The following is a 25,955-nucleotide window of genomic DNA, read 5'->3' on the forward strand; positions in this document are numbered from 1 at the left end:
TTAGGCAATAAACATAGCCAAATAGATGTTGAGGGAGGAAGCAAATCATGCTTCAAACATCGGGTGCTTCGAGAAATTTACAACTCAGATTTGCTTGTGATAGTCATCGATAGGTTATCCAGGATGAGCAATCTTACTTGATGGCTCATGACATCTGATGTCCTCAGGAGGCATTCTGACGAGAGTTGTTTTGTCCGAAGCATCATGTCATACTCCTCCATCACCTTCCCCGTTCTTTGAATCACGTAAGAGAAGGAAGACCATATCCTGTCGTTATGGAAAATGGTTAAATTGAACCTAATCATTTTTATGTAATGGGAAAGGAGACAAAAAGGACATAATCCATCTTTTTATTCGGTGATTAAATATCAAACCTCCTCCTTCGTATGTTGCTAGAATCCAATTGTTTAATACATTAATTAGGGAAAACTCTTAAGTCGGCAAACAATTTAACAATGGCAGAAATTCGGAACTATTGACAATCTATTGAAGTGCTACACTTGTACAATTTGGAAAAGGTCGGTAATTCACTGATTTATCAAAACATTGGTAAATCTTTCTACTCTTCCTTGTGAATGCATTATTGACTGCTCCAACGATCCAGAGCACGATGCCCCTGAAGCATCGTGTCAACTTCCGCTGACCAGAAATCTACATTCCTTGAACTACTTGAATAGACAAAAGTATAACAGCGTACTATCAATAAAATGGTGTTGTCAAGTAGGAAAAGCTGATGAACAGTGTGACCTGCTTTATTTACCTTTCAAAGCAAAACGCGAATCGTTCCGGACAGTGTTACCAAAGTGCTCGACTCGTCGGGGCAGTCTTTTCATGGACCAGTTGTTTCTCTCTGCTGCAGTAGAACGATGAACATATGAAGATCCGATAAGTTGCATTGCTGGATGTCTTTTAGAGTTTAGATGCCTTGATTCCTGGAGCTCTGTGATCTCCACCAGATCATGCGAGATTGACCCCCATCATTTCATTCAATCTTTGCGAAATTCGACAGATGTGGACAATTTGCTGAGGGTCGGAGTTGAATCCCTCATTTTTCCACATTCGCGACTTTCTCCAGTCCCTGAACATCCCGAAGCTTCCAGCACCCTTTGATGTTCAATTCTTCCAGGTTATGAAAGCACGAGAGGTCTGGTAATGCTTCAATGGAACTGCAACCCTCGATATCCAAATATCTCAAGTCTTTCAATCTTTCAAGGCCTTTGATTTCGACTAGATTGTGGCATTCACGAAGGCCTAATTCCTTCAGACGTGTTAATTGTGAGAGGTCCGGTCTTACAAGGGACTGACAGTCCAATACCCCCAGAATTTCCAAGTTTCTCAATCTGTCAAGGCCTCGAACTTGAACTATATCATCCTCTACCGGACAAAGAGCATCATCTAACTTAGAGAGCGTAAGCAAATACAAGGATGTTAAAGACTCTAGATGTTCAGGGCTGTCGAGGTAGGACAACTTCCTGCATCCTGATACAATTAATTGTTCTAAGTATTTTAATGCTTCTAGACCCTTGATTTCTATCAGCTCGCTGCATGAATTGAGAGTTAATTTTGTCAAGAATTCCAAACTTGACAAACTCGATAACTCTTTCAACTCATCACAATAGTGGACATGAAGCTCCAATAATCCTGTGGGAAGCTCTGGCATGGATTCTAGCAATCGGCAATCCACAACAGCAAGCTTTTTTAGGTGGATTAGATGAAAAAGTTGAGGTAATGTGTGATGCTGGCAAGTGACTTTCAAAGATGTTAAACAAGGGGGAAGCTCTGGCAGTGACTGAAGGTTGTCACAACTCCTTAAATCAAGGTGTTGCAGAGAAGGCAACTTACTGATGCTTTGTGGCAGCGATTGAAGCATCTTGCAGTCGCGCAAATCAAGTTTCTCAAGACGAGAGAGCTTATCGAATTCATCGGAGAAGCCAGAAATGCCTGTCGATCTTAATCGAAGGATCTTCAGTGAAGACAACCGATCTATTGGGATTTCCCCTCCCAGACTCTCGCAATTTGTGGCATCTAGTTCTTCAAGTTTCTCAAGACGAGAGAGCTTATTGAATGTGTCGAACAAGCCAGAAACGCGTGTCCAACTTCATCGAAGGATCTTCAGTGAAGATAACCCATCTATTTGGATTTCCCCTTGCAGACTCTTGCATTCGGTGGCGTCTAATATTTCAAGGTTGCCCAACTTGCGAATAGTACTAGGTAAACCACACAATTTCTCACAATGAGCAATATAAAAAGTTTTCAGGTTTTTCAAATCCCCAATGGATTCGGGTAATTCGCAAATGCCTGATCGTGACAAGTCCAATCCAGTCAACCATTCCAACTTCCCAATTGAGTTGGGGATATGAAAGAGAGCATGATCAAGTTGGGGATCTTCTGGAATACCCACTCCCACTAAGGACAAGTACTGCAATTTCACGAGAGATCCGATGCATTCTGGAAGTCTACATAATTTCGAGTAACCACTTAATTCAAGGAGCGACAAGTCTACCAGATGGCTAATTGAGTCTGGAAGTTCAACCAGTGATTTGCATTTGGAGACAACAAGCATCTCCAGCTTCTTCAAAGAGCATATCCATCGAGGGATTTCCTGTATAGCAGTCTTGCCTATGAAAAGTTTCTTCAGTTCTTCCAACTTGCCCATCTCTTGGGGTAGCTCTTTGAGTTTCTCACAGCACCGAAACTGCAAAAATTTGAGGCCCTTGGCTTCTCCAATAGAAGAGTGAATTTTCTCCAGATTATCACATCTTACGAAGGATAACATCTCTAGATTTTGGAAGGCTGAGAGATCAGGAGTAACTTTTAAACAAGGACAATTTTCAAGAGCTAAAAATTTCAACTGCTTCGCCACCTGCAAAACAAATTGATTGATAAGTTGCTGCTCATCATTAGAAACAAAAGACAAAACAAGATGCTCTCCGTCTGACCTTGAGACGACTCCAACCTTCCCAAAGCCCTGATATGTCACAATCCGATAAATAGAGTACGACCAATTTCTCCAGATGAAAACTAGTGACCACGGATGCAGGACATTTACTCCACGCAAGGCATCGTAACTTAGGAAGCAAGCCTTTGGAATCTCCAATCAGTGTTGCGTTATCCACTCTAAGCAACCTTAAGTTCGGTAGTGTCTCAAATTGCTCCGTTGTGAGTTCCACGTGCGAGTGGTTTTCGTCGAGCCAAAGGGCCTCAACCCGATCCTTTTCTTTTCCCTTCACAAATGTTGCATATCAGTGGAGAGGAGCAATCCACAAAAAAATTATTTAAGATTATCGCATTCGATTTCGGTTAACCATAACCTTTTATAAGTTGAGGACATCATTTCCTTTTATGAAGTTTGAAATATGTTTATTAATTAAACATATTTTATATCAATGAACCCCTTAAATATAGATAATCAGTAACCAATTTTCGTCATTTCACCTCGATTGTTGAGGCCTTTTCCAATTCTTGTTTACTCTTTTTTCAGAATATCTTCTATTAAAGTGGCTGTCAAATAATAAATTTTGTTGCTTAATATTGTTGTTGATACTTATGTTCTCTATTATTCGTACTTTAGTTACTTTAGTTTTCTCCCATTTTATATACAATTTATTTTTATACAGTAATTACGGGGAAAAGAGGAATTCCCTTCCAAAAGATTTGATGAAAATCTACTTTTACACCTTAAAAGTTACGTGCATTGCACATGCTGACAGACAAATGATAATGAGTAGTTAATGGCTAAGGTTAATACCATGAAAAATCCTAAACTGGTATACTTGTGATAAACTTTGTCCCAAATTATTTTTTTGACCACAAAAAACCTCAAATTGGTACACTTGTGACAAATTTACTTAAAACTGGTACACTTGTGATAAATTTACCTCCTTTAGTTTTCTTTAAATCTAACCATTAAATTGCTAAGTTGAATGGCATATGGCAGTTCATGGGGACACAAGTTTGGGATTTTTACTCTCTTTTTGTCACATGTTTATCAATTTGAGAATTTTCGTTGTATTAATCCGATTTAACGGAAAGTAAATTTGTCACCGGTGTATTAGCTTGGGGTTTTTCTTGATAAAAAAAATTAGTTTATGGTAAATTTGTCACAAAAGCACCAATTTAGGAATTTTTGTGGTAAAAAAAATAGTTTGAGGTGAATTTATCACAGGTGTACTAGTTTGGGATTTTCCATGGTATTAACCCTAATAGCTATGACGAAATAAGAGTTCATGCGCTATTATTAGGTAAGAGTTGAAAATTCAAGGATAAGCACGTACCACTTCAGATTTTTCAAAGGATTTTATTTAGATTTACCCTCTATTTTATTAACTATGAGCACTAAATTTCTTTCTTTAGTAAATGCAGTTTGACCAGGATCCCATCAAGGATCTAAATGCAGTTTCATTTCTTTAGTAAATGCACTTTTCTCTTCATAAAAAGGAAATGATGTCCTTAACTTATCCAAGTATTTTATTGTTTAAACCCAAACATTTTCTTTTCTTTTTCAACCCAATAGAAAATATCTGCCTAATCACATCAAGGAAATAATATAAGGAGAGTAATGTCGGCTGTGAGGTCTAACAATTCATTCCCATTAAGAGAATTCATGTCAAAAGAGAGTAGAACGACAATAGAGGTAGGTTACAATTACCTTATTCCTTTGAAGTACTTCCAAGGCTTCTTCATGGATCCATACCCTACTTCGATTCATAGGTGTTTTGTAATCTTCTTGACGAACAATTTCCCTACCAAGGTCTCTCAGTTGGTCATGCATTCTCAACTCTCCATTATATCCAATTTTCACTAGCGACATAAAGGTCAATGTTTCAATCCCCATATTCGGAAGAAAATTGCAAGCCTCCCACATGTGGGACACACATAATCTTTCACATTCATTGAAGAAACAAGCGATGTCCAAAAATATTTGTTGTTCCTCATAATTTAATGCATCATAACTTATTCTCAGCTTCTCTTGCACTTTAACATGTGGAACTTCCTTCAACTTCTTTAATGCGTCTTTCCAAAATCCTCGATTTCGCCCATACAAAAACGAACCTACAACCTCGAGAGCTAAGGGCAGCCCTCCGGCAGTGGATACGACAGCACGAGAGAGAGACTCAAATTCACACGGAGGAGAGTCCCTTAGAAAGGCATGTCTACTAAACAAGATCAAAGATTTATCCTCAGCAATTTCCTTGAGTTCGTACTGGCATATCACATCATCAAGAATAGGCCTTATTCTTGTGGTAATTATTATCCTACTTCCCTTCTCAAACCAGTCATGTTTTCCAACCAAAGCTTTGATCCGATCGTTATCATCCACGTCATCTAGAAGGAGTAGGACTTTTTTACGTTTAAATCTAGATTTCATGATCCCGATTCCTTCATCAATATTAGACACTTGAACGTCCATTTTTAGTATATCGAATATTAATTGATTCTGCAAACTTGAAATGCCCTTGTGCCGCGTGGTCTCTCGAATATCTGCAATGAAACTGCGACACCGAAATTGGTCGGAGAGCTTATTGTAGACAACCTTGGCTAGAGTTGTCTTGCCGATGCCCCCCATTCCGTGAATACCAACAATTTGGGTAGCACTAGGGTTATCGTCCAACAATCTCAAGATATCCTCCACAACATTATCGATTCCGACAAGTTGTTCGGTAACATCCAGCCGAAAGGCCTTCTTTAACTCGCTCAAAACTTTCCGGACGACCATTTTCACCAATTCTCCTTCGTGGCTGTTTATAAAGCGTTCGAGTTAAAATGCATTAGAAGAACAATCATATCCTGTTATACCTCACTATCACAACAATACAACACGTAAGAGTAAAAACGCAAGCACAAGATGAGAAGAACACGAATGTATAGCTTCGTCTACGAGCAAGATCTTGTTGAAAGAAAGTAAAGGAAATACCCGTTAGCAGTTCTCTCCGATTCCCATCCCTTTAGGGAAGCCACTTCTTGGAGCGCTTGTTTCCATTTCGCAACATCTTCTTCCAAATACTTCCTACTTAAACGAGAGAAAGTCTTTCCAAAGCTTTCTACTTGGTGTCGCACATGAGCCGGTTCAACCCGGTAAAATATGGGCAAGACAACTTGCCCGACGCTCTTCATGCACTCCATCATCTCAACGAGCTCTCGAAGGCACCATTTGCTCGAAGCGTAGTTCAGAGAGAGAATGGGGATGGAGATCTTACTATTCTTAATGGCACGGAGAAGGTTGGTGCCGATCTCCTCACCTTCACGAAGCTCATTGTCGTCTCTAAACACTCGGAAGCCAGCATCGATGAGGCCGTTGTAGAGGTGATCCACGAAGGTTTTGCGAGTATCCTTGCCGCTGAAGCTCAAGAATACATCGTAGCTTTCTCCGCCCGCTGAAGTGGCGGAGAAACTAGATGCACTGGTATCATCAGCTTTTCGACGTGCGCTCTTCTTGTTGCTTTGGACAAAACTGTGTTCAAGCACTAGATCACGTTTCATTTTGACTGCTTCTTTCTGTAACTCGCAAACCGATCTCTCTGTGAATGTCGAAGAATGAAATGCCTCTATTTGGGTTGCCCAACAAGATGACCGTGCAGAGCCGAGTTTTTGGTCTTTACACTTCAAAAGATGCACGTGAATCGGAAGGGAAATAGTAGACAAATTAATAGAAAATGACTGGATTTAGTCGTCGCGTGAAGTGGGCATCCTCGATGTTAATGGGGCCCACCGTTTTGCACCAACTAGTACAATTTTTTACTCATCACCGTCGGTTCCAGCTGCAAAAGGAAAAAAGAAAAAGAAAAAGAGTACTGCGTAAGAAAACCACTTGAAATAAACAAATAATACTAATAGTATTACGACGATTACATGTTAAGTGGTGATACTTGATATAGTGATGGCATAAATAATTGAGCTCTCAAATTTGCGTCTCTTTTTCATGTTGTATAATTCACGGTGTTGGTTTTGGCCATGTCTTTTATGCGGAGTAAAGACTTTTTGTGGCCATATAGAGCCGAGTTTTTATACTTCAAGGCAGGGGGAAGTCTAGTGGTTCCCTTGTAAACCAGAAATATAACTCGACTGTTTTGGATGGTTTTGAGATCGAAACGATCCCTATCTTTGCGCCATATCTATAGCGTCCCCGATAAAGAGGAAGGAGGGAAAGCACAAGGCGACTTGGGAGGATGAAGTGCTGAGACAGAGCTTGACCTGTAATTCAAAATAAATCTCACAGTATCATTCATTTCATATGTTCATATTGGGAGTCTAGAGATGCCTTCAAATTTCAGGCAACTACTTCAGGCAAATGGCACCCGGTGGCGGTTCTATCTCTGTGTTCTAACTCTGAAAGCTGTTGGTAGTTGAAGAATTCAACTCTCTCTCTCTCTCTCTCTCTCTCTCTCTCTCTCACACACACACACACACACACACACACACACACACACACACACACACACACACACACACACACACATTAAGAAAGAACATGGGGAAGCCTTCTTGTCGCCCGAGGAGAAAAAAATAAGCAAGCTGAATTAGACTTACTATAGCGTAGCTTTCTGAATGAGCTGGAATGCATGTGAACACGTCGACACCTTACTATAGTTTAGAAAATAAGTTCTTTCGAACGCATTTAAAGCATTATTTATTCCCATTGCCCGAGGAGAAAAATTAAGCGTTGAACTAGACTTTCCATTAAAAATGAAAAAAACCAGACTTTCCATTAATAAACGCAAATGACAGATCATTTTTTCGTGGCAAGCCGCTCCAATTGACTGTCTGCGTTCATAGGCTCCCAAAATATGACGGGCATCTTCCTCTTTCCCCAATGGATGACTATTGGAATTGGTGCTACGAACCAGCTGGCTGACTTGGGCAACACCATCTCGAGGATAAAGATGGATTAGTACTACGCGATAGGGAAGAAAGATCCAGAGAGAAAATTTGGAAATATTATGCGTTTATAGCTTATTGGTTGTTGAGTAGATATACCAAGCATTGATCGTTTTGGTTTCTGTGGAATGTACTATACATTAATGTCTACCCAAGTAGCTGAGCCTGCGTGAATGCAAGGAAGATCTAAGAGTGGACCGAGATGGAGACCCTCCGTGCGTAAAGAATTCTCATTCCTTTGCTTTTTGTTTCTAAAACAGAAACGATTATTGACCGCTGTAATTATAGTCCTTCTTGGCCACGGACATTAATTTTATGCCTAAAAGCAAGAAAAAAGAAAGATAGGAACGAAACGTGATGTATCACGTTATACTGGCCTATAGACCCGTGCAATGCTCAAGAAAAGACTTGTGAAATGGATTACAAGAAATAATTACTCTAGAAGTGTACTCGACTACTCTTAGGTTCCATGAATGTGAACCTCATTTTTCACAATTAGGGACAATCATAGCTTTGAAGTTGGTGCATGGCAGACTTTGAACTTCATAAAGTTGCATTCCCCCTCCGCTAAACCTGAAGTTGTATAATGGTACGCTAATTACCGTTGTCAACATAATAAATTTGTCCAAAAATAAAAGTTATAAACATATTTCACTTTTACCAATTCAGACCTAAGCTTTTTAATTTAGTCAATTCAGTCCTAAACCTTATCGCATTTTTCCAATTGAATAATTTTAATAATATTTTAATTTGTTTAATCCTTTATTTATTTATTCATTTTGATGGCAATGTAAAAGAAATCTCGAGTTTTCACTTCTTGGCTAGAGTTTCTGCTTCTCTCTCTCTCTCTCTCTCTCATCAAATGTTTCTCAATTCATCCGGAATAAATAGTTCGTATTTTCTCTTGAAATTGTTTTTCGACTAGTATTTTGAAATGTTCAAAAATAGGGACAACATCAGATTTGTTATGGATGGGATAAAACCAAACATAACGGGTGAATTAATCAACAAAAATAACATAATAACGGAAACCATCAATAGATAGAGTAGACGCCGGACTCTAAACATTCGTGTACAATAAATCAAGTGGATGCCTACCTTCTAAAGTTGAAGAATGAAATGGCAGTTTATGACTTTTATTGCAACGACAAGAGTCACATGATAACTTAGTTCCTAGACTGGACTCATTTGACGATGAAAGTGAAAAATGCTTAATGGTATGACGTAAAATGCCGATAGATGGATGACCTAAACGATCATGCCACGTAGTTGCTCGCGTCCACTCAACAACCAAGGCCGTGTGTGAGACATGTGGCTGCCAAGAGGATGGGGGCAACCGATAAACACCATCTCTAAGTTCTCCTCGAAGTAGCGTCGCTCTCATGCGAAGTTCCCTCACCAAAAAATGAGTGGCAGAGAATTCAATGGAGGCTTGGTTAGTACCACAGAATTGTGAAACCGAAATTAAATTTTTGGCTATGTAAGGAGTGCGTAAAACATTAGATAATTGGAAGGAAGTATGTGGGTAATTTAATGTAGTAGAACCAATGTGAGTGATACTCAAACTTGAGTCATCGCCAATGACTATCTCATTCGGGCCTTCGTACTCGCTATGCGGAGATAAATTAGCGAGATCACTTGTAACATGATGTGAGGCTCCTGAATCAATCAACCAACCGTCTTCTCGGGTTGAACTTGGGCCAGTGACAACATTTGCAACCGGAGCACGGATTGCATCTCGAATGCGAAAACAATTTTTGGCGAAGTGTCCCACGCGATCACAATATTGACAAACAGGTCGGGGGCTGTTGTACTGTGGAGATCGTGAGTCACCGCTTTTATGATCTCTCCTCCGGTCTGAATTGCGGGTGCCAAGAGAATTTTCGTAGTCTCCAAGAAGCTGTCTAGAATGGCCGGAGTTGTTCCATCGGGATGGAGCTCTACGACCTCGAGTATTTCGAGTGCTAAAATTTGTTGTTACCAGTAGGACTTCAGCTGCCGTTTCTTCATGTTGAAGAAACATTTCATGGGCGACTAATTTGTCGTAAAGTTCCTCGAAAGTAATTGTATTTTCACGAGCATGAATTGCCGCTGCAATTTCACGGTATTCCAGCCCTAATCCCCGGAGAGCGTGGATGACAAGGTCATCGTCATGGAGAGGTGAATCAATCATTGCCAACTCATCTACAATAGATTTTAGTTGCTGTAAAAAAATCAGAAATGGAACAAGAGTTGTGTTTAACCGTTGATAATTGGTACTTGTGATGCATGACACGGGATCGGGATTTGCTTGGGTAAAGTGTTGCAAGTTTGTTCCATGCACTTTGAGATGTGACACAAGAGGCAATAAGGGGGATGATGGCTTTGGAAGTGGAAGCGAAAATCCCGTTAAGCAAGAGTTGATCTTGTCTAATCCAATGAAGGTGGGCGGCATTCGGGACTGTTTGATTGCCGCGGGTAATTTCTTTCGGTGGGTAAGGACGCATTTCATCGATAAATCCTTTAAGGTCATATCCGACTAGCAAGGACATGAATTGAGCCTGCCAAGAAGCATAGTTGGTGGAAGTTAGCTTCATGGGAAGCTGCACACCAGCAGAGATTACAATAAGTCCAGTTGAAGTGGTTGCAGGAATTTCGGTTGAAATGGTTGCAGAAATTTCGAGGAGTGTTGTTTCAGAAGCAGAGTTTGTGGTAGACATGACTAAGATTAAAAGGGTAGCAAAAAGATTTTAAAAAAAGAGAAGGCTCTTAGGAGCAGATTTGCTCCGATACCATAAAGAGAGAGATTGAGAGAATGTTTTCCAGGATGACTTTCATTGCTGTATTTCTAAGATATTTATAGTACATATACAAGTATGGCAACAACTAAAAGATATGGAGAAAATCTCACTAATTGACAACTAGAAAATCTTGACTAATTGATAGCTATAAAATCTCAACTAATTGAGAGCTAGAATCTCGACTAATTAACAGCAAGAAAATATCGACTAATTTTTTTTTTTTGGTTGGAAGTATCGACTAATTGACAGCTATTAAAAATAATGAGAAATGCTAAAATTACAGAGGACAATTTGAATTTTGAATTGATTCCCTTAGGCTGCGTTTGGTCGTCGGGATTTCTAGTCGGGATAGAATTGGATAGGATAGGATAAGAAATCTATGGATTTGGCCATATCCTATCCATCATTTGATGAACTACGGATTTAAAGTCGGATATTCTCATATCCTATCATATCCCGCATTTGGTAGAAACCGTATATCAATAGAAATGGCATATATGCCTATGTGATGCTATGAAATATTCCGATCTTATTACTATAAAAATAATGTTCTCATACACAAAAAAAAAAAACTTGAAAATGTACACATTTTATTAGATTTTCAAACCTCTTTGCAAAAAAATAAAATAAAATGAAAATAGAAACAAATGAGACAAGAAAGTTAGTTTTTATATGACGGATAAGAGAAATCCTATCCGACCTTATCCTACCCCCTCCTCTAGGATTTTTTTATCCGGGTTATATCCCCCTTATATCCGACATTATACTATCCGGGACACCTACCAAACACGGAATAGGATAAAATATATCATATCCCGAGTTTTATACGGATGACCAAACGCAGCCTTACAGTATAGTGGTTTCCTTGTAAACCAGAAATATAACTCAATTGTTTTGAATGGTTTTGAGATCGAAACGATCCCTATCTTTGTGCCATATTTATAGCGTCCCGATAAAGAGGAAGGAGGGAAAGCACAAGGCGACTTGGGAGGATGAAGTGCTGAGATAGAGCTTGACCTGTAATTCAAAATAAATCTCACAGTATCATTCATATCATATGTTCATATGGGGAGTCTAGAGATGCCTTCAAATTTCAGGCAACTACTTTAGGCAAATGGCACCCGGTGGCGGTTCTATCTCTGTGTTCTAACTCTGAAAGCTGTTGGTAGTTGAAGAATTCAACTCTCTCTCTCTCTCTCTCTCTCTCTCTCTCTCTCTCTCATTAAGAAAGAACATGGAGAAGCCTTCTTGTCGCCCGAGGAGAAAAAAATAAGCAAGCTGAATTAGACTTACTATAGCGTAGCTTTCTGAATGAGCTGGAATGCATGTGAACATGTTGATACCTTACTATAGTTTAGAAAATAAGTTCTTTCGAACGCATTTAAAGCATTATTTATTCCCATTGCCCGAGGAGAAAAATTAAGCGTTGAACTAGACTTTCCATTAAAAATGAAAAAACCCAGACTTTCCATTAATAAACGCAAATGACAGATCATTTTTTCGTGGCAAGCCGCTCCAATTGACTGTCTGCGTTCATAGGCTCCCAAAATATGACGGGCATCTTCCTCTTTCCCCAATGGATGACTATTGGAATTGGTGCTACGAACCAGCTGGCTGACTTGGGCAACACCATCTCGAGGATAAAGATGGATTAGTACTACGCGATAGGGAAGAAAGATCCAGAGAGAAAATTTGGAAATATTATGCGTTTATAGCTTATTGGTTGTTGAGTAGATATACCAAGCATTGATCGTTTTGGTTTCTGAGGAATGTACTATACATTAATGTCTACCTAAGTAGCTATGCCTGCGTGAATGCAAGGAAGATCTAAGAGTGGACCGAGATGGAGACCCTCCGTGCGTAAAGAATTCTCATTCCTTTGCTTTTTGTTTCTAAAACAGAAACGATTATTGACCGCTGTAATTATAGTCCTTCTTGGCCACGGACATTAATTTTATGCCTAAAAGCAAGAAAAAAGAAAGATAGGAAAGAAATGTAATGGATCACGTTATACTGGCCTATAGACCCGTGCAATGCTCAAGAAAAGACTTGTGAAATGGATTACAAGCAATACTCTAGAAGTGTACTCAACTACTCTTAGTTTCCATGAATGTGAACCTCATTTTTCACAATTAAGGACAATCATAGCTTTGAAGTTGGTGCATGGCAGACTTTGAACTTCATAAAGTTGCATTCCCCCTCCGCTAAACCTGAAGTTGTATAATGTTACGCTAATTGCCGTGTCAACGTAATAAATTTGTCCAAAAATAAAAGTTATAAACATATTGCATTTTTACCAATTTAGACCTAAGCCTTTTAATTTACTCAATTCAGTCCTAAACCTTTTCACATTTTGCTAATTGAATAATTTTTAACAATATTTTAATTTGTTTAATCCTTTATTTATTTATTCATTTTGATGGCAATGTAAAAGAAATCTCGAGTTTTCACTTCTGGCTAGAGTTTCTGCTTCTCTCTCTCTCTCTCTCTCTCTCTCTGATCAAATGTTTCTAGTCTCTCTTTCTTCTCTTCATTAGCTTGGTCTCCTCTTCTCTGACCTGTCTCTCTTTATTTCTGTCACTGGACTAGCATACGTATATTTTCAAGTGCTAGATTTTGCTGGTCTCCGCGGAGCCAATCGATTACGGCCATTGATAATGGTGGGTCCTGTATTTTTATTTTGGTCGAGCAGTCCTACATTTATTTCCTTCACATTACTTTTCTCACACGAAAATCAAACGCTAAGAATTTTTCATCTCAAAGAGCCCACACAACACTTCCCATGCATGTTGAAGACTTGACGTCACCACTGTTTTGGTGGTAGGGTTCCATAATCTCTCGAACGAATCGATTCTCCGTTCTAAAGATGGAGTTTTCCAGTGCATTTTATGGTACTTTCTACGTAAAATGTTGGACCTCACAAACATATTAAAGGTTTCCAATGAACGATTGAGCTATTTTCCAGGATTGGTGCCAGTGCCCAAGGGGGACAATTCACTTTCTACTCTTTTTAAACGCGCCAAATACATATATTAAATTGTATCTGACAGGATTTATGTGAGTCTCGTGTGTCTCACTAGATCTAACGGTCTGGACTCGGAGTTAAGGTCGTGTGTGTCTATATGTATATTGAGTTTGCTGAACGCTAGCAGTAGAAAAATGAGTAGGGAATGAATGATGTGTCACTCGATCATTGGTGAAAGTAATAGGTAGGGGACAAAATTAGGATAAGAACACAAACAGTCTATAAACTTTGAACCAATATCCAATATCGGCCTTGACTTTTATTTTATTTAATGTCGGCCCATTCATTACCGATCGTCCTATGCGGGATACAGCCAAGCCAGTGATTTCCGGCGAAAATTGGCTAGAAACTATATTCTACTCTGTACTTCTATACTTAATTAACTCTTAACAATATCATGATCAGGGGGAACCATCTTGATTTTACCATGAGGGAGACCATGGAAGACATTTAAATCGTTGACAAACAGCTTTTTGGCATCTAGTGGGCAACTGTCCTAGCTATCAAAATATATTCTCTCTGGAACAATAGAATTTCAAACAGAAATCCTAAGACTAAGCATACGCGTACTCTGTTTCTAATGTCAGTATGTTTAATCTTCGGCATTAGGAATCACATAGTTTTAATTGATATTTCACTCAAGTTCATAAGGAAATTGCTGTCAAAGTGTTAATCCTTCAACAAATCAGGAGTTGGATGGATATAATTCCGGAGTCTCAAGCTGCCTGAACCGTCGAGAACTATAGTAATAGATTGGAAGCTTCATAAACTGCATGAATTCAAATAGCTGCTTCAAAAACTGAAAAATATATCTAGGAAACGCACTAACAGTTCCCGCAAATTGGTGCAACATCATGAGATTCCCTAGCGCTTGATTCACATAAGAGAAGGAAAACTATACCCTGTCGTCATGGAAAATGATTAAATTAGACCTAATCATTTTATGTAGCGGGAAAGGAAACGAAAAGAAAATAATCCATCTTTTTATTCCTAACTATTGACATATTTGTCAATCTATTGAGGTGCTTCACTTGGACAAGTAATTTACTGATTTATCAAAACATTTGTAAATCCTTCTACTTTTCCTTGTGAATGGATTATTGATTCCAACGATCCAGAGCACGATTCCCCTGAAACATCGTGCTTCCACAACCAGAAAATGGTGTTATCAAGTAGGAAATGCTGATGAACAGTGTGACATGCTTTGTTTACCTTTCAAAGCTAAACGTGAATCGTTCCGGACAGTATCGACAAATCTTTCAGGTTATCGGAACATTCTTTCCCTGGACCAATCGTTTCTCTCTGCTGCAGCAGTGCAGTAAACGTATGAAATCCCGATAAGTTGCATCCCTGCACGCCTTTTAGAGTTTGGACGCCTTGATTCCTGGAGCTCTGTGATCTCCACCAGTTCATGCGAGATTGACCCCCATCATTCCATTCAATTTATGAAATTACACAGATGGACAATTTGCTGAGGCTCGAAGTTGAATCCCTCATCTTTCCACGTTTGCGACTTCCTCCAGTCCCTGAACATCATGAAGTTTCCAGCATCCTTTGATGTTCAAATCTTTCAGGTTATCGAAGCACGAGAGGTCTGGTAAGGCTTCAATGGATCTGCACCCCTCCAAATCCAAATTTTCCAAGTTTTTTTCAATCTTTCAAGGCCTTTAACTTCGACTAGATTGTGGCATTCGTAAAAGTTTAATATCTTCAGATGTGTTAATTGCAAAAGGTTCACTCTGACGAGGGACTGACAGTCCTGTACCTTCAGCTCTTCCCAGGTATTTCAATTTGTCAAGGCCTCGAATTTGAACTACATCATGCTCTACTGGACAAAGAGCATCATCTGTAGAGAGCATACTCAAATACAAGGATCTCAATGACTCTAGATGTTCAAGGCCATCAAGGTTGGACGACTTCCTGCATCCTGATACAGTTAAGAATGCTAAGTATTTTAATGCTTCCACACCCTTGATTTCTGTCGGCTTGCTGCACGAATCGAGTGTTAATTTTGACAGGAATTCCAAACTTGACAAACTCGATAAGTCTTTCAACTCATCGCAATCGTGGACATTAATAACTTCATCACAATCATGCCTAGATTATCTCTTTCTCATAGACTCAGCTGGGACAATAACTTCACAAATATTTTGGCTTGTCAAATGTACTAAGCCATGTACTAAGAAATCATATTGTGTGATCCTTTAATTTAACTTTTCTATTCATAGTCGGGGAGCTGGCGAATGTTGTGCAGATGACTGTCTGAGTCGGGAGTGCAGCCAAAACTTACTGAACTGCATGGCCAACTTAAAGAACTCTGGAGGGCGAACGTTTAGAGGAAGCAAATGTCAAGTGGAGGATGTGGTCGAGGTCCTCTTTCTTGTCATGGAAGCTGCTTTGCTTGCTGGAAGATACCTCCACAAGCCCTGAATCTCTGTCCTCGTTCAGTGGATATATCAACTTTGATCTCTTCACCTCACTTCATGATCACCCCTTTCTTCTTTAACTTGTGTTTCTTTCTGCTGTTTGACTTTGTCTGTTCTCGTTCTGTTGCAACAAATGGGAAAAATAGAAGAGAGTATTGTAAAGTGCCTCTCTTTTCCTTTCCTGTAGAATTGGAAAGTAATGGAAACTGTCAATGGGTTTGGATTACAGTTGCAGAAACAAGACTACACAGTGGCCACAGAGTTCAAAACACAAGATCTGCGTACAATTTAAAACGCCAAATGATGCGAATCCATCGTACTACTCTATACTTCTATACTAAATTAACTCTTACCAATATCATGATCAGGGGGAACGTACTTGATTTTACCACAAGAGCGACCAAGAAAGACATTTGACTCGTTGACAAACAGCTTTTTAAAGTTCCTGGCTCGACATCACTGATAGGTTATCCAGGATGAGCAATCTTATTTGATGGCTATGACTTTTGACGTGCTTAGAAGGCATTCTGATGTCCGTTGGCATTATCGAGAGAGTGATTTCCCCGAAGCATCATGTCATGCTCCTCCATCGGCTTTCCCGTTCCTTGAATCACGCAAGAGAAAGAAAACAATACCTTTTTGTCATGGAAAATGATTAAATTCGATCTAATTATTTCATATTAAAGGGAAAGGAGACAAAAAGAAAATAATCCATCTTGAGAATTATGAGTGGATGAAAATATTTAATAATGGTAGAAATTCTTAACATACTAATTTATTGACATATTTGTAGATCTATTAACGGGCTGCACTAGTACAATTTGAAAAAAATCTGGTCACTGATTAATTTAAGGAGACATTGATAGAATCATTTTACAGTTGGTATTTTACTAACTGGACCTTTGGTAATTTAGGACGTTTTTTGTTTAAGGAAGAATGAATGCTTGGAAAACATTTTCTGAAAGTAATCGCTTGTCTTGCATATAAAAATGAATGAACAAAAAATATTCTCATTTTCTATGAAAGTACTCAGGCATAAGCGATTGTCGATAATGACAATGTTTTTCATTAACTAATAATCTTAAGCGATACAAAGTTTTTTCAAATAATTTATTATCTGCGAAACAAACAGAGGCTTATGGATTTATTAAAACCTAGGTAAACCAAGAAAAATTGGTGCTTTCAAGTAGGAAATGCTGATGAAATTTGGCAATGAATAGTGTGACTTGCTTTATTTACCTTTGGAAGGAAACGTGAATGGTTCCGAACAATGTGGCCAAAGTGCTTGACTTGTCGGAGCATTCTCTCCGTGGACCGACCGTGTCTCTCTGCTGTAGCGGTGCAATGAACGTATGAAATTCCTGGAGCTCTGTGATCTCCACAAGTTCACGCGAGATTGACCCCAATCTTTTCATTAAATCCTCGAAATTCGACAGATGTGGACAATTCGCTGAGGCTCGGAGCTGAATCCCTCATTTGTACACTTCTGCGACTTTCTCCAGACCCTGAACATGACCAAGCTTCGAGCACCCTGTAATGTCCAAATGTTTCAGGTTATCGAAGCATGAGAGGTCCGGTAATGTTTCAATGGATCCGCACCCCACGATACCCAACTTTTCCAAGTTTTTCAATCTCCGGAGGCCTTTAATTTCCACTAGATTGTGGCAATTGTAAAAGTATAATATCTTCAGATGTGTTAACTGCGAAAGGTCCGGTCTTACAAGGGACTGACAGTCCCCTAACCGCAGCTCTTCCAAGTTTTTCAATTTGTCAAGGCCTCGAACTTGAACTATGTCATCCTCTACTGGACAAAGTGCATCATCTGACGCAGAGAACCTACCCAAACTCAAGGATCTCAAAGACTCTAGATGTTCAAGGCCGTCGAGGTTGGACAACTTACCGCATCTTGATATAGATAATTCTGCTAAGTATTTTAATGCTTCCAGACCCTTGATTTCTGTCAGCTCGCTGCATGAATCAATAGTTAATTTTGACAAGAATTCCAAATTTGACAAGCTCCGTAACTCTTTCAACTGATCACAATCTTGGACAAAAAGCTCCAATATTCCTGAGGGAAGCTCCGGCAAGGATGCCAGCAATTGGCAACCCACAACGACGAGCACTTTTAGGAGGATTAGATGAGAAAGTTGAGGCAATGTATGATGCCGACAAGTGACTCCCAAAAACGTCAAACAGGCAGGAAGCTCTGGCAACAACCGAAGATTGTCACTTCTTCTTACATCAAGACATTGCAGAGAAGGCAACTTACTGATGCTTTGTGGCAGCGATTGAAGCATCTTGCAGTCGCGTAAATCAAGTTCCTCAAGAAAAGAAAGCTTATCAAATTCGTTGGGGAAGCCTGAAACGCATGTCGAACGTAATCGAAGGATCTTCAATGAAGACAACCCATCTATATGAATTTCCCCTCCCAGACTCTCGCATTTTGTAGCGTCTAATTCTTCAAGGTTGCCCAACTTGCTAATAGTACTAGGTAAACTTTTCAATTCCTTATTAAAATCAATATGCAAACGTCTCAGGTTTTTCAAATCCCCAATGGACTCAGGCAATTCGCGAATGCCTGAACATGACAAGTCCAACGCGATCGACTGTTCAAACTCCCCAATTGAGTTGAGGATATAATTGGGAGCATGGTCAAAATGGTAATCCTTTAGAAGCCTCAATCCGCCTAACATCAAGTGCTCCAATTTCACGAGGGATCCGATGCTCTCTGGAAGTGCACATAACCGGGGGCAATCACTCAAATGAAGGGTCAACAAATTTACCAAATGGCTAATTGAGTTGGGAAGTCCAACCAAGGAGTGGCAATCAGCGGCATTAAGAATCTCCAGCTTCTTCAAAGAACCTATGCATGGAGGGATTTCCTTCACAGCAGTCCCGGCTACGTGAAGTTCCTTCAGCTCTTCCAACTTGCCCATTTCTTGAGGTAGCTCTTTGAGTTTCTCACATCTGCACAAATCCAAATAAACGAGGCCCTTGGCTTCTCCAATAGAATGGTGAATTTGCTCCAGGTTATCACATCCTTCGAAGGATAATACCTCCAGATTTCGGAAGGCTGAGAGATCGAGAGTAACTTTTAAACAATGGCAATCATTAATGCTTAGAGCTTTCAACTGCTTCGCCACCTGCAAAACAAAATGATTGTTAAGTTATTGCTCATCATTAGAAACAAAAGACGAAACGAGATCCTCTTCGTCTGACCTTGAGACGGCTCCAACCTTCCCAAAGCTCCGAAATGTCACTGTCAGATAATTCAAGTGCGACTAATTTCTCTAAATGAAAACTAGTAGCCACGGATGCAGGACACCCAAACCATGTAAGGTATCGCAACTTAGGAAGCAACCTTTTGGAATCTCCAATCAGTTTGGCGCCATTTACTGCAAGGAGCCTTAAGTTCGGTAGCGTCTCAAATTGTTCAGTTGTGAATTCACTCTGCGAGCAGTCTCCGGGGAGCCCAAGGGCTTGAATGCGATCTTTTTGAATTCCCTTCACAAAATGTTGCATCAAATCAGCTAAAGTGGACCCTTTCTATTGTTGTGAAATTGACGCTCAGGTCAGACCAGAATATCATATGTGATTGTTTGTTTTTCAATGACGAAATCCTTCCCTTCTGATTAGAGGATCAGTGCAATAGGTTACATCGAATAAAGACTTAGAATCAATCAGTACTAATACCAAGTGCACAAAGATTGTTTAAACCAAAAGTTTTCTTTTCTTTTTCTTTTCAACTTGATAGATAATATCTACCATGTGTAGATGCTAAACATATCACTTCCTAATCAATTCAAGGAATCATTATAAGGAGAGTAATCCCAGTTGTGAGGTCTGACATCTCATTCCAATCAAGAGAACTCGTGTCAAAAGAGAGTAGAACAACAATAGAAGTTACAATTACCTTAGTGTTCTGGAGTACTTCCAAGGCTTCATCATGGTCCCACAGCCTACTTCGATTCATAGGGACATCGTAATCTTCTTGACGAACAATTTCCCTACCGAGGTCTCTCAGCTGGTCATGCATTTTCAATACTCCCTTATCTTCAATTTTTAATAGTGACATGAAACTCAATGTTTCAATGCCCATATTCGGAAGAAAATTACAGGCCTCCCACATGTAGGATACATACATATAATCAACATCAATGAAGAAACAAGCGATATCCAAAAATATCTGCTTTTCCTCATAGTTTAGTGCTTCATAACTTATCCTCAGCTTGTCTTGCACTTTTGTATGTGGTACTTTCTTTAACTTCTTTAACGCATCTTCCCAAAATGCTTGGTTACGCCCACATAGAAATGAACCTATAACTTCGAGAGCTAAGGGAAGCCCTCCGGTAGTGGATACAACAGCACGAGAGAGAGTCTCAAATTCACACGGAGGAGAGTCACTCATGAAGGCATGTCTACTAAACAAAATCAAGGACTTATCCTCAGCAATTTCCTTGAGTTCGTACTTGCAGTTCACCCCAGCATTATCAAGAACAGACCTTACTCTTGTAGTAATTATTATCCTACTTCCCATCTCAAATGAGTCATGTTTCCCAACCAAAGCTTCGATCTGATCTTTATGATCCACATCATCTAAAAGAATTAGGACTTTCTTACGTTTAAATCTAGATTCTATGATCCTAATTGCTTCATCCATATTACATGCTTGATTGTTTTTTTTAAGTATACTATATATTAATTGATTCTGCAAATATAAAATGCCGTCATGGCTTGTGGAGGATTTTCGAATATTTTCAAGGAAACAACGATGTTGAAATTGGTCGGAGAGCTTATTGTAGATGACCTTGGCTAAAGTTGTCTTACCGATGCCCCCCATTCCATAAATACCGATAGTTTGGGTTGCACTAGGGTTATCATCCAGCAATCTCAAGATATCCTCCACAGCATCGTCGATTCCGACAAGTTGTTCGGTAACAACCAGCCGAAAGGCCTTCTTTAACTCGGTCAAAACTTTTCTGACGACCATTTTCACCAATTCTCCTTCGTGGCTGTTTATAAGGCATTCAAGCGAAATTGCATTAGAAGAACAATCATATCCTGTTATCTCATTATCACAATGCTACAGAATATAAGAATGAAAAACGCAAGCACAGGATGAGAAACACATGAATATATGGCCTCCTTTACAAGCAAGATCCCGTCGAAAAAATGTAAACAAGGTTTTGATAGAAAATGAAATACCCGTGGGCAGTTTTTTTCGATTCCCATCCCTTAAGGGAAGCCACTTCTTGGAGAGCTTGTTTCCATTTCGCAACATCTTCCTCGGGATGTTTCTCACTCAATTGGGAGAACGCCACTCCAAAGCTCCCCTTTTGGTGTCGCACATGGGTTGGTTCAACCCGGTAAAATATGGGCAAGACAACGTGCCCGATGCTCTTCATGCACTCTGCCATCTGAACGAGCTCTTGAAGGCACCATTTGCTCGAAGCATAGTTTCGAGAGAGAATCGGGGTCGAGATCTTACTGTTCTTAATAGCCTGGAGAAGGTTCGTACCGATGTTCTCACCTTTGCGAAGCTCATCGTCGTCTCTGAACACGCGGATTCCAGCATCGATGAGACCGTTGTAGAGATGATCCACAAAGGTTTTACGAGTGTCCTTGCCGCTAAAGCTCAAGAACACATCATAGTTGTCACTTCCCTCCGAATTGGCAGAGGAACTAGACAAAAGACGTGTGCTTTTCTTGTTGCTTTTGAGAGAATTGGGTGCCAGCACAGAGAGAAAACGTTTCATTCTGCTCCTTCGATGACTCTTGAACCGATATCTCGTTGAAGATCAAAGAACAAAATGCCTCTATTTGAGTTGCCCAACATGACGACCGTGAAGAGCTGAGTTTTTGGTACCTTACCATCCTCGTTGTCGATGGGACCCACCGTTTTGCACCGACTGCTACAATTTTTTACTCACAACTGTGTCTGAAAAAATATAAACACACTTAAAATAATCCCCACGCCGTGTGTTTCGTGCTTTATCTGGGCCCCTGATCGCAGAGACCAAGGGTGAACACCCATCATTTACGGCATGGATTATCAGGGTATCTAATCCTGTTCGCTCCCCATGCTTTTGCACATCAGCATCGGTATGGACCAGAGAGCTGCCTTCGCTTTTGACCTTCCTTCGTAGATCTACAGAACAACGACAATGACGACAATAATAATAATAATAATAATACAATGATTACATGTACATAATACAGTTTATATTTCTAGACTACATGTTAATGCCATAAATGAATGATAGTCGATATATTAATTATTCAGTTGGCAAATTGCATAACACTTTTTGTGATCATATAGAGCCGATTCAAAAATTTGTGACCATGTAGAGCTGAGTTTTTCGCATTTATACTTCAAAGGGGAGGGGGGAGTACAGTGGTTTCCTTGTAAACCAAGGAGATTACACAGCTCTTTTTGATGGTTTTGAGCTCGAAACGATCATTCGATTATCTCTGCGCTCCATTCATAGCGTCACCGATAAAGAAGAAGGAAGGAAAACAGGAGTCGAGGTGGGAGGATGAAGTGCCGGATAGAGTTTAACTGATAATTCGAAGAATCTCTCAAAGTAGCATACAATTAATACGTTCATATTGAGAATCTAGAGATGCCTTCAAATTTCAGGCAACTACTTCAAACAAATACACCCGATGACAGTTCTAACTCAATTTTCTTACTCGACACTATTGATAGTTGGAGAGTTCGACTCTCTAAATGAGTTGAATCAAGCTTACTATGGGCGTAGCTTTCTGAATGAGTTTGAGCGCATGTGAACATGTCGGGAACATACTTGGGCGTAGAGAATAATTTATTTCGGTCCCATTTAGAACATTATATATACCCATTTCCCGTGGAGAAATAAGCAAGTTGACCTAGACTTTTCATTGATTAACGCAAATGACAGATTATTTTGAGTGGGGCGAGCCGCTCTAATTGACTCTTTGCATTTGTAGGCTCTTGCCCCTATAATTGACTATTGGAATTAGTGCCACGAAGCAGCTTGGTGATTTGGGAAACCCAATCTCGAGGATTAAAATGGATAAGTACAGCAAACCCAAACATTTTTATATTTCAAATTCTTTAATTTTGTGTTTTTGGGCTAAATCAGAGGACTACTTTTTTTTTTTTTTTTTTGGGTCAGAGAAGAAGACTAAATTTGGCAGAGTAAGCAATGCGGTAGGCTCTGGTTGGGTGTTAAGTAGAGATACCAAGCATTTGATCTAATTATAGTCCTCGTTGCCATGACATTAATTTTGTTTCTAAAAGCAAGGAAAAAGAAAGAAAGAAAAGAAAGTAATATATCACATTATACTAGCCTGCAGATACTAGCCTGCAGATCCGTGATATGGACGAGAATATATCTACAGGCTAGTATACTGTGATATTATTTCTTGTAATCTATTTCAGGAGGGTAAAAAAAAAAATACTAGCCTATAGATCCATGTACTGGACAAGAGTAGGCTCGTGAAATAGATTATGAGAAATAATTTGTTTTAGAAGTGTTCTCGATCACCCTTAGGTTCTACGAATGTGAAGCCTCATTCTTATATTTAGGGAGAAAGAACTCTCGTAACTTTGAAGTTGGTGCATAGCAGACTTTGAACTTCGTAAAGTTGCATTTCCCCTCTGCCAAACTTGAACTTGTTTAATGGCATGCTAATTAACCCCGTCAATATGTACCATCCACATACCTTTTAATTGGGATAATAAACCTCTAACTGACTCCGATATTGATAATTTTAAAGAAACTTGTAATAACTTTTGGACACATGGGTAAATTTGAGACTAGAGTGAAAGTTGGCGTTTTTTTTAAACAACAAAAGTTTGAAGCAAAATCGGGATTAGACCTAAAGATGAGTTTTTTCAGAGAATTAAGCCCATTCATAATTAAGTTTGCAATCCATAACTTGGACGCCATAAGATATGGTTAATGGAAAATTTGTCCAACCAGGTACAGAGGAAGTATTGCCCATGAATAAATGCTACGACACTGCTTAAAAATGAGGAAAATCACTTTAAATAATTATAGTCATTGTTCAATTTGTCTGTGCTTTTTCATGTTATGTAATACCCGGTGTTCATTTTGTCTATGTGACATTTATGCGGAGTGAAGACTTTTTGTGATCATGTAGAGCCGAGTTTTTGGCATTTATACTTCAAGGCCGGGGGAAAGTACAGTGGTTTCCTTGTAAACTAGGAAGATTATACAGACTATTTTGGATGGTTTTGAGCTCAAAATGATCGCTAGACTACCTCTGCACCATATTTGTAGCGTCATTCATAAAGATGCAGGAGTGAAAGCAGGAGGTGAGGTGGGAGGATGAAGCGTGAGATAGAGCTTAACTGATAATTTAAGGAATCTTTAAAAGTATCACACAATTAATACGTCCCTATTGAGAATCTCGAGATTCCTTCGAATTTCAGGCAACTACTATTGTATCTAGCAATATCATCCAGAGGGGATGAATAGGTGATTTTAAACAATTTTAATTAGAAAATGAGGAATTAAAATAATCAAGTCAATATGTGCATAAAATCTGAATTTGAATTTGCGCAGTTTGGATTCTGAACATAAATATGCAATTTCTAGGTATACATATTCAGAATATGAACACCAGTATGCAATATTCTATCAAACACAATATTAAGAGTTAGAGATAGAAAATATTACACACAACGATTATAATGGTTAGGCTTAGATCAAGCCTACGTCCACTCTCTTACGTTAACAGCAGATTGGTTGAATTCCACTAAATGAATCAATGGAGATTTACATCAAGTGATGGTACTCTCTTTGATAGATCACACTATTCTTTCTCAATCACTCTTGCAGAGCCTCTCAGTAATTGTCGTATAAAGCTTACGATGACAAGTATGAATCTAAATAATTCTAGTACCTTGAAATTTATGATTTTAATCATATACCGTAGTAGCATCATGGATGTCCTTTTATACTCCTTTACTCCCAAACTAGCCATTGGATAGGTCTTCAAAGAATCGCTCTTCAATCTCCGATTGGACGCAATCAATCTTGATTAAAAAAGACTGTATCTAGAAAGATTTGGTAGCCGTTGGTGTAAGATATAAACCCCTCACAACTCAATCTTCGATTTTCATTAGTGGAGTCCTTCGGATCTGAAAGTTTTCTTGTCAAGGATATGCTATCAATCATACTATAGAATAATCCTATCAATCAAAGATTATAAACTTCCATAAATATCTCCGCAACAACGGACATGTGTTAGCTGTAGGTCTTTATAATCTAGAATTAATTTATCTCGCAACTTCTGAACAATCTTCAGAAGCAGTCTTCTATATCTAAATACTTCTCCACGTCTGAATAGTCTTCATAAACAAAACTAGTTTTCAGACTGCATAATTTAGATGCAGTATCTTGAGCTCCATCTTTTGGTTCCTCCAAGCATATTGGCAATTACAGCTCTACCTCGTTGTTCATCTATCCAAGATCCTTTCAAGCTTTACCGAACTTCTCATTCTAACCTTGTTGACCTTCTAATTAGGTAACTCAAACTTGTAGATACCTCTATACCCAGTGCCTTTTTCACCATTGATAAATAACTTATAACTTTCGGACGTTATGTTATTACACCGTCTGCATAACGGCTTGTGTTTCTTTCATCTAGTTCTACTCAACTAATAAACACATTAGTAGCCTTTGATTATTTTGTCATCTTCAAAACATCATAGGGGATTTTTTTTAACAACTACGTCAAACAAATACACTTGGTGATGACTATTTTCTAGCTTAGCAGCTATTGATAGTTGGAGAGTTCGACTCTGACTCTCTCTCTCTCTCTCTCTCTCTCTCTCTC

At 39.2% G+C, this 25,955-nt stretch overlaps 2 protein-coding genes and 1 long non-coding RNA gene across 3 annotated transcripts; all 3 read right to left on the reverse strand.

Annotated features, from left to right (window-relative positions):
* Positions 1-193: 193 nt before the first annotated feature.
* LOC125316526 lies at positions 194-1,403 on the reverse strand. The gene is made up of 2 exons (XR_007199667.1): positions 761-1,403; positions 194-665 (listed from the first exon to the last, which is right to left on the reverse strand). It is a non-coding gene; the product is annotated as an uncharacterized LOC125316526 (long non-coding RNA).
* A 695-nt stretch (positions 1,404-2,098) lies between these two features.
* Positions 2,099-6,495, reverse strand: LOC115748607 (TMV resistance protein N-like). Its single transcript, XM_048285486.1, has 4 exons — positions 5,915-6,495; positions 4,649-5,738; positions 2,940-3,224; positions 2,099-2,863 (listed from the first exon to the last, which is right to left on the reverse strand). The coding sequence occupies exons 1-4, from the start codon at positions 6,478-6,480 to the stop codon at positions 2,099-2,101; spliced, it is 2,706 nt and encodes a 901-aa protein (XP_048141443.1). The 5' UTR covers positions 6,481-6,495.
* Positions 6,496-17,578: 11,083 nt separating this feature from the next.
* Positions 17,579-21,862, reverse strand: LOC125316642 (disease resistance protein L6-like). Its single transcript, XM_048285487.1, has 4 exons — positions 21,312-21,862; positions 20,020-21,118; positions 19,326-19,610; positions 17,579-19,249 (listed from the first exon to the last, which is right to left on the reverse strand). The coding sequence occupies exons 1-4, from the start codon at positions 21,860-21,862 to the stop codon at positions 17,579-17,581; spliced, it is 3,606 nt and encodes a 1,201-aa protein (XP_048141444.1).
* Between the last annotated feature and the right edge of the window lie 4,093 nt (positions 21,863-25,955).

This window comes from Rhodamnia argentea, chromosome 9, assembly GCF_020921035.1.
Source record: "Rhodamnia argentea isolate NSW1041297 chromosome 9, ASM2092103v1, whole genome shotgun sequence".
Taxonomy (NCBI): domain Eukaryota; kingdom Viridiplantae; phylum Streptophyta; class Magnoliopsida; order Myrtales; family Myrtaceae; genus Rhodamnia; species Rhodamnia argentea.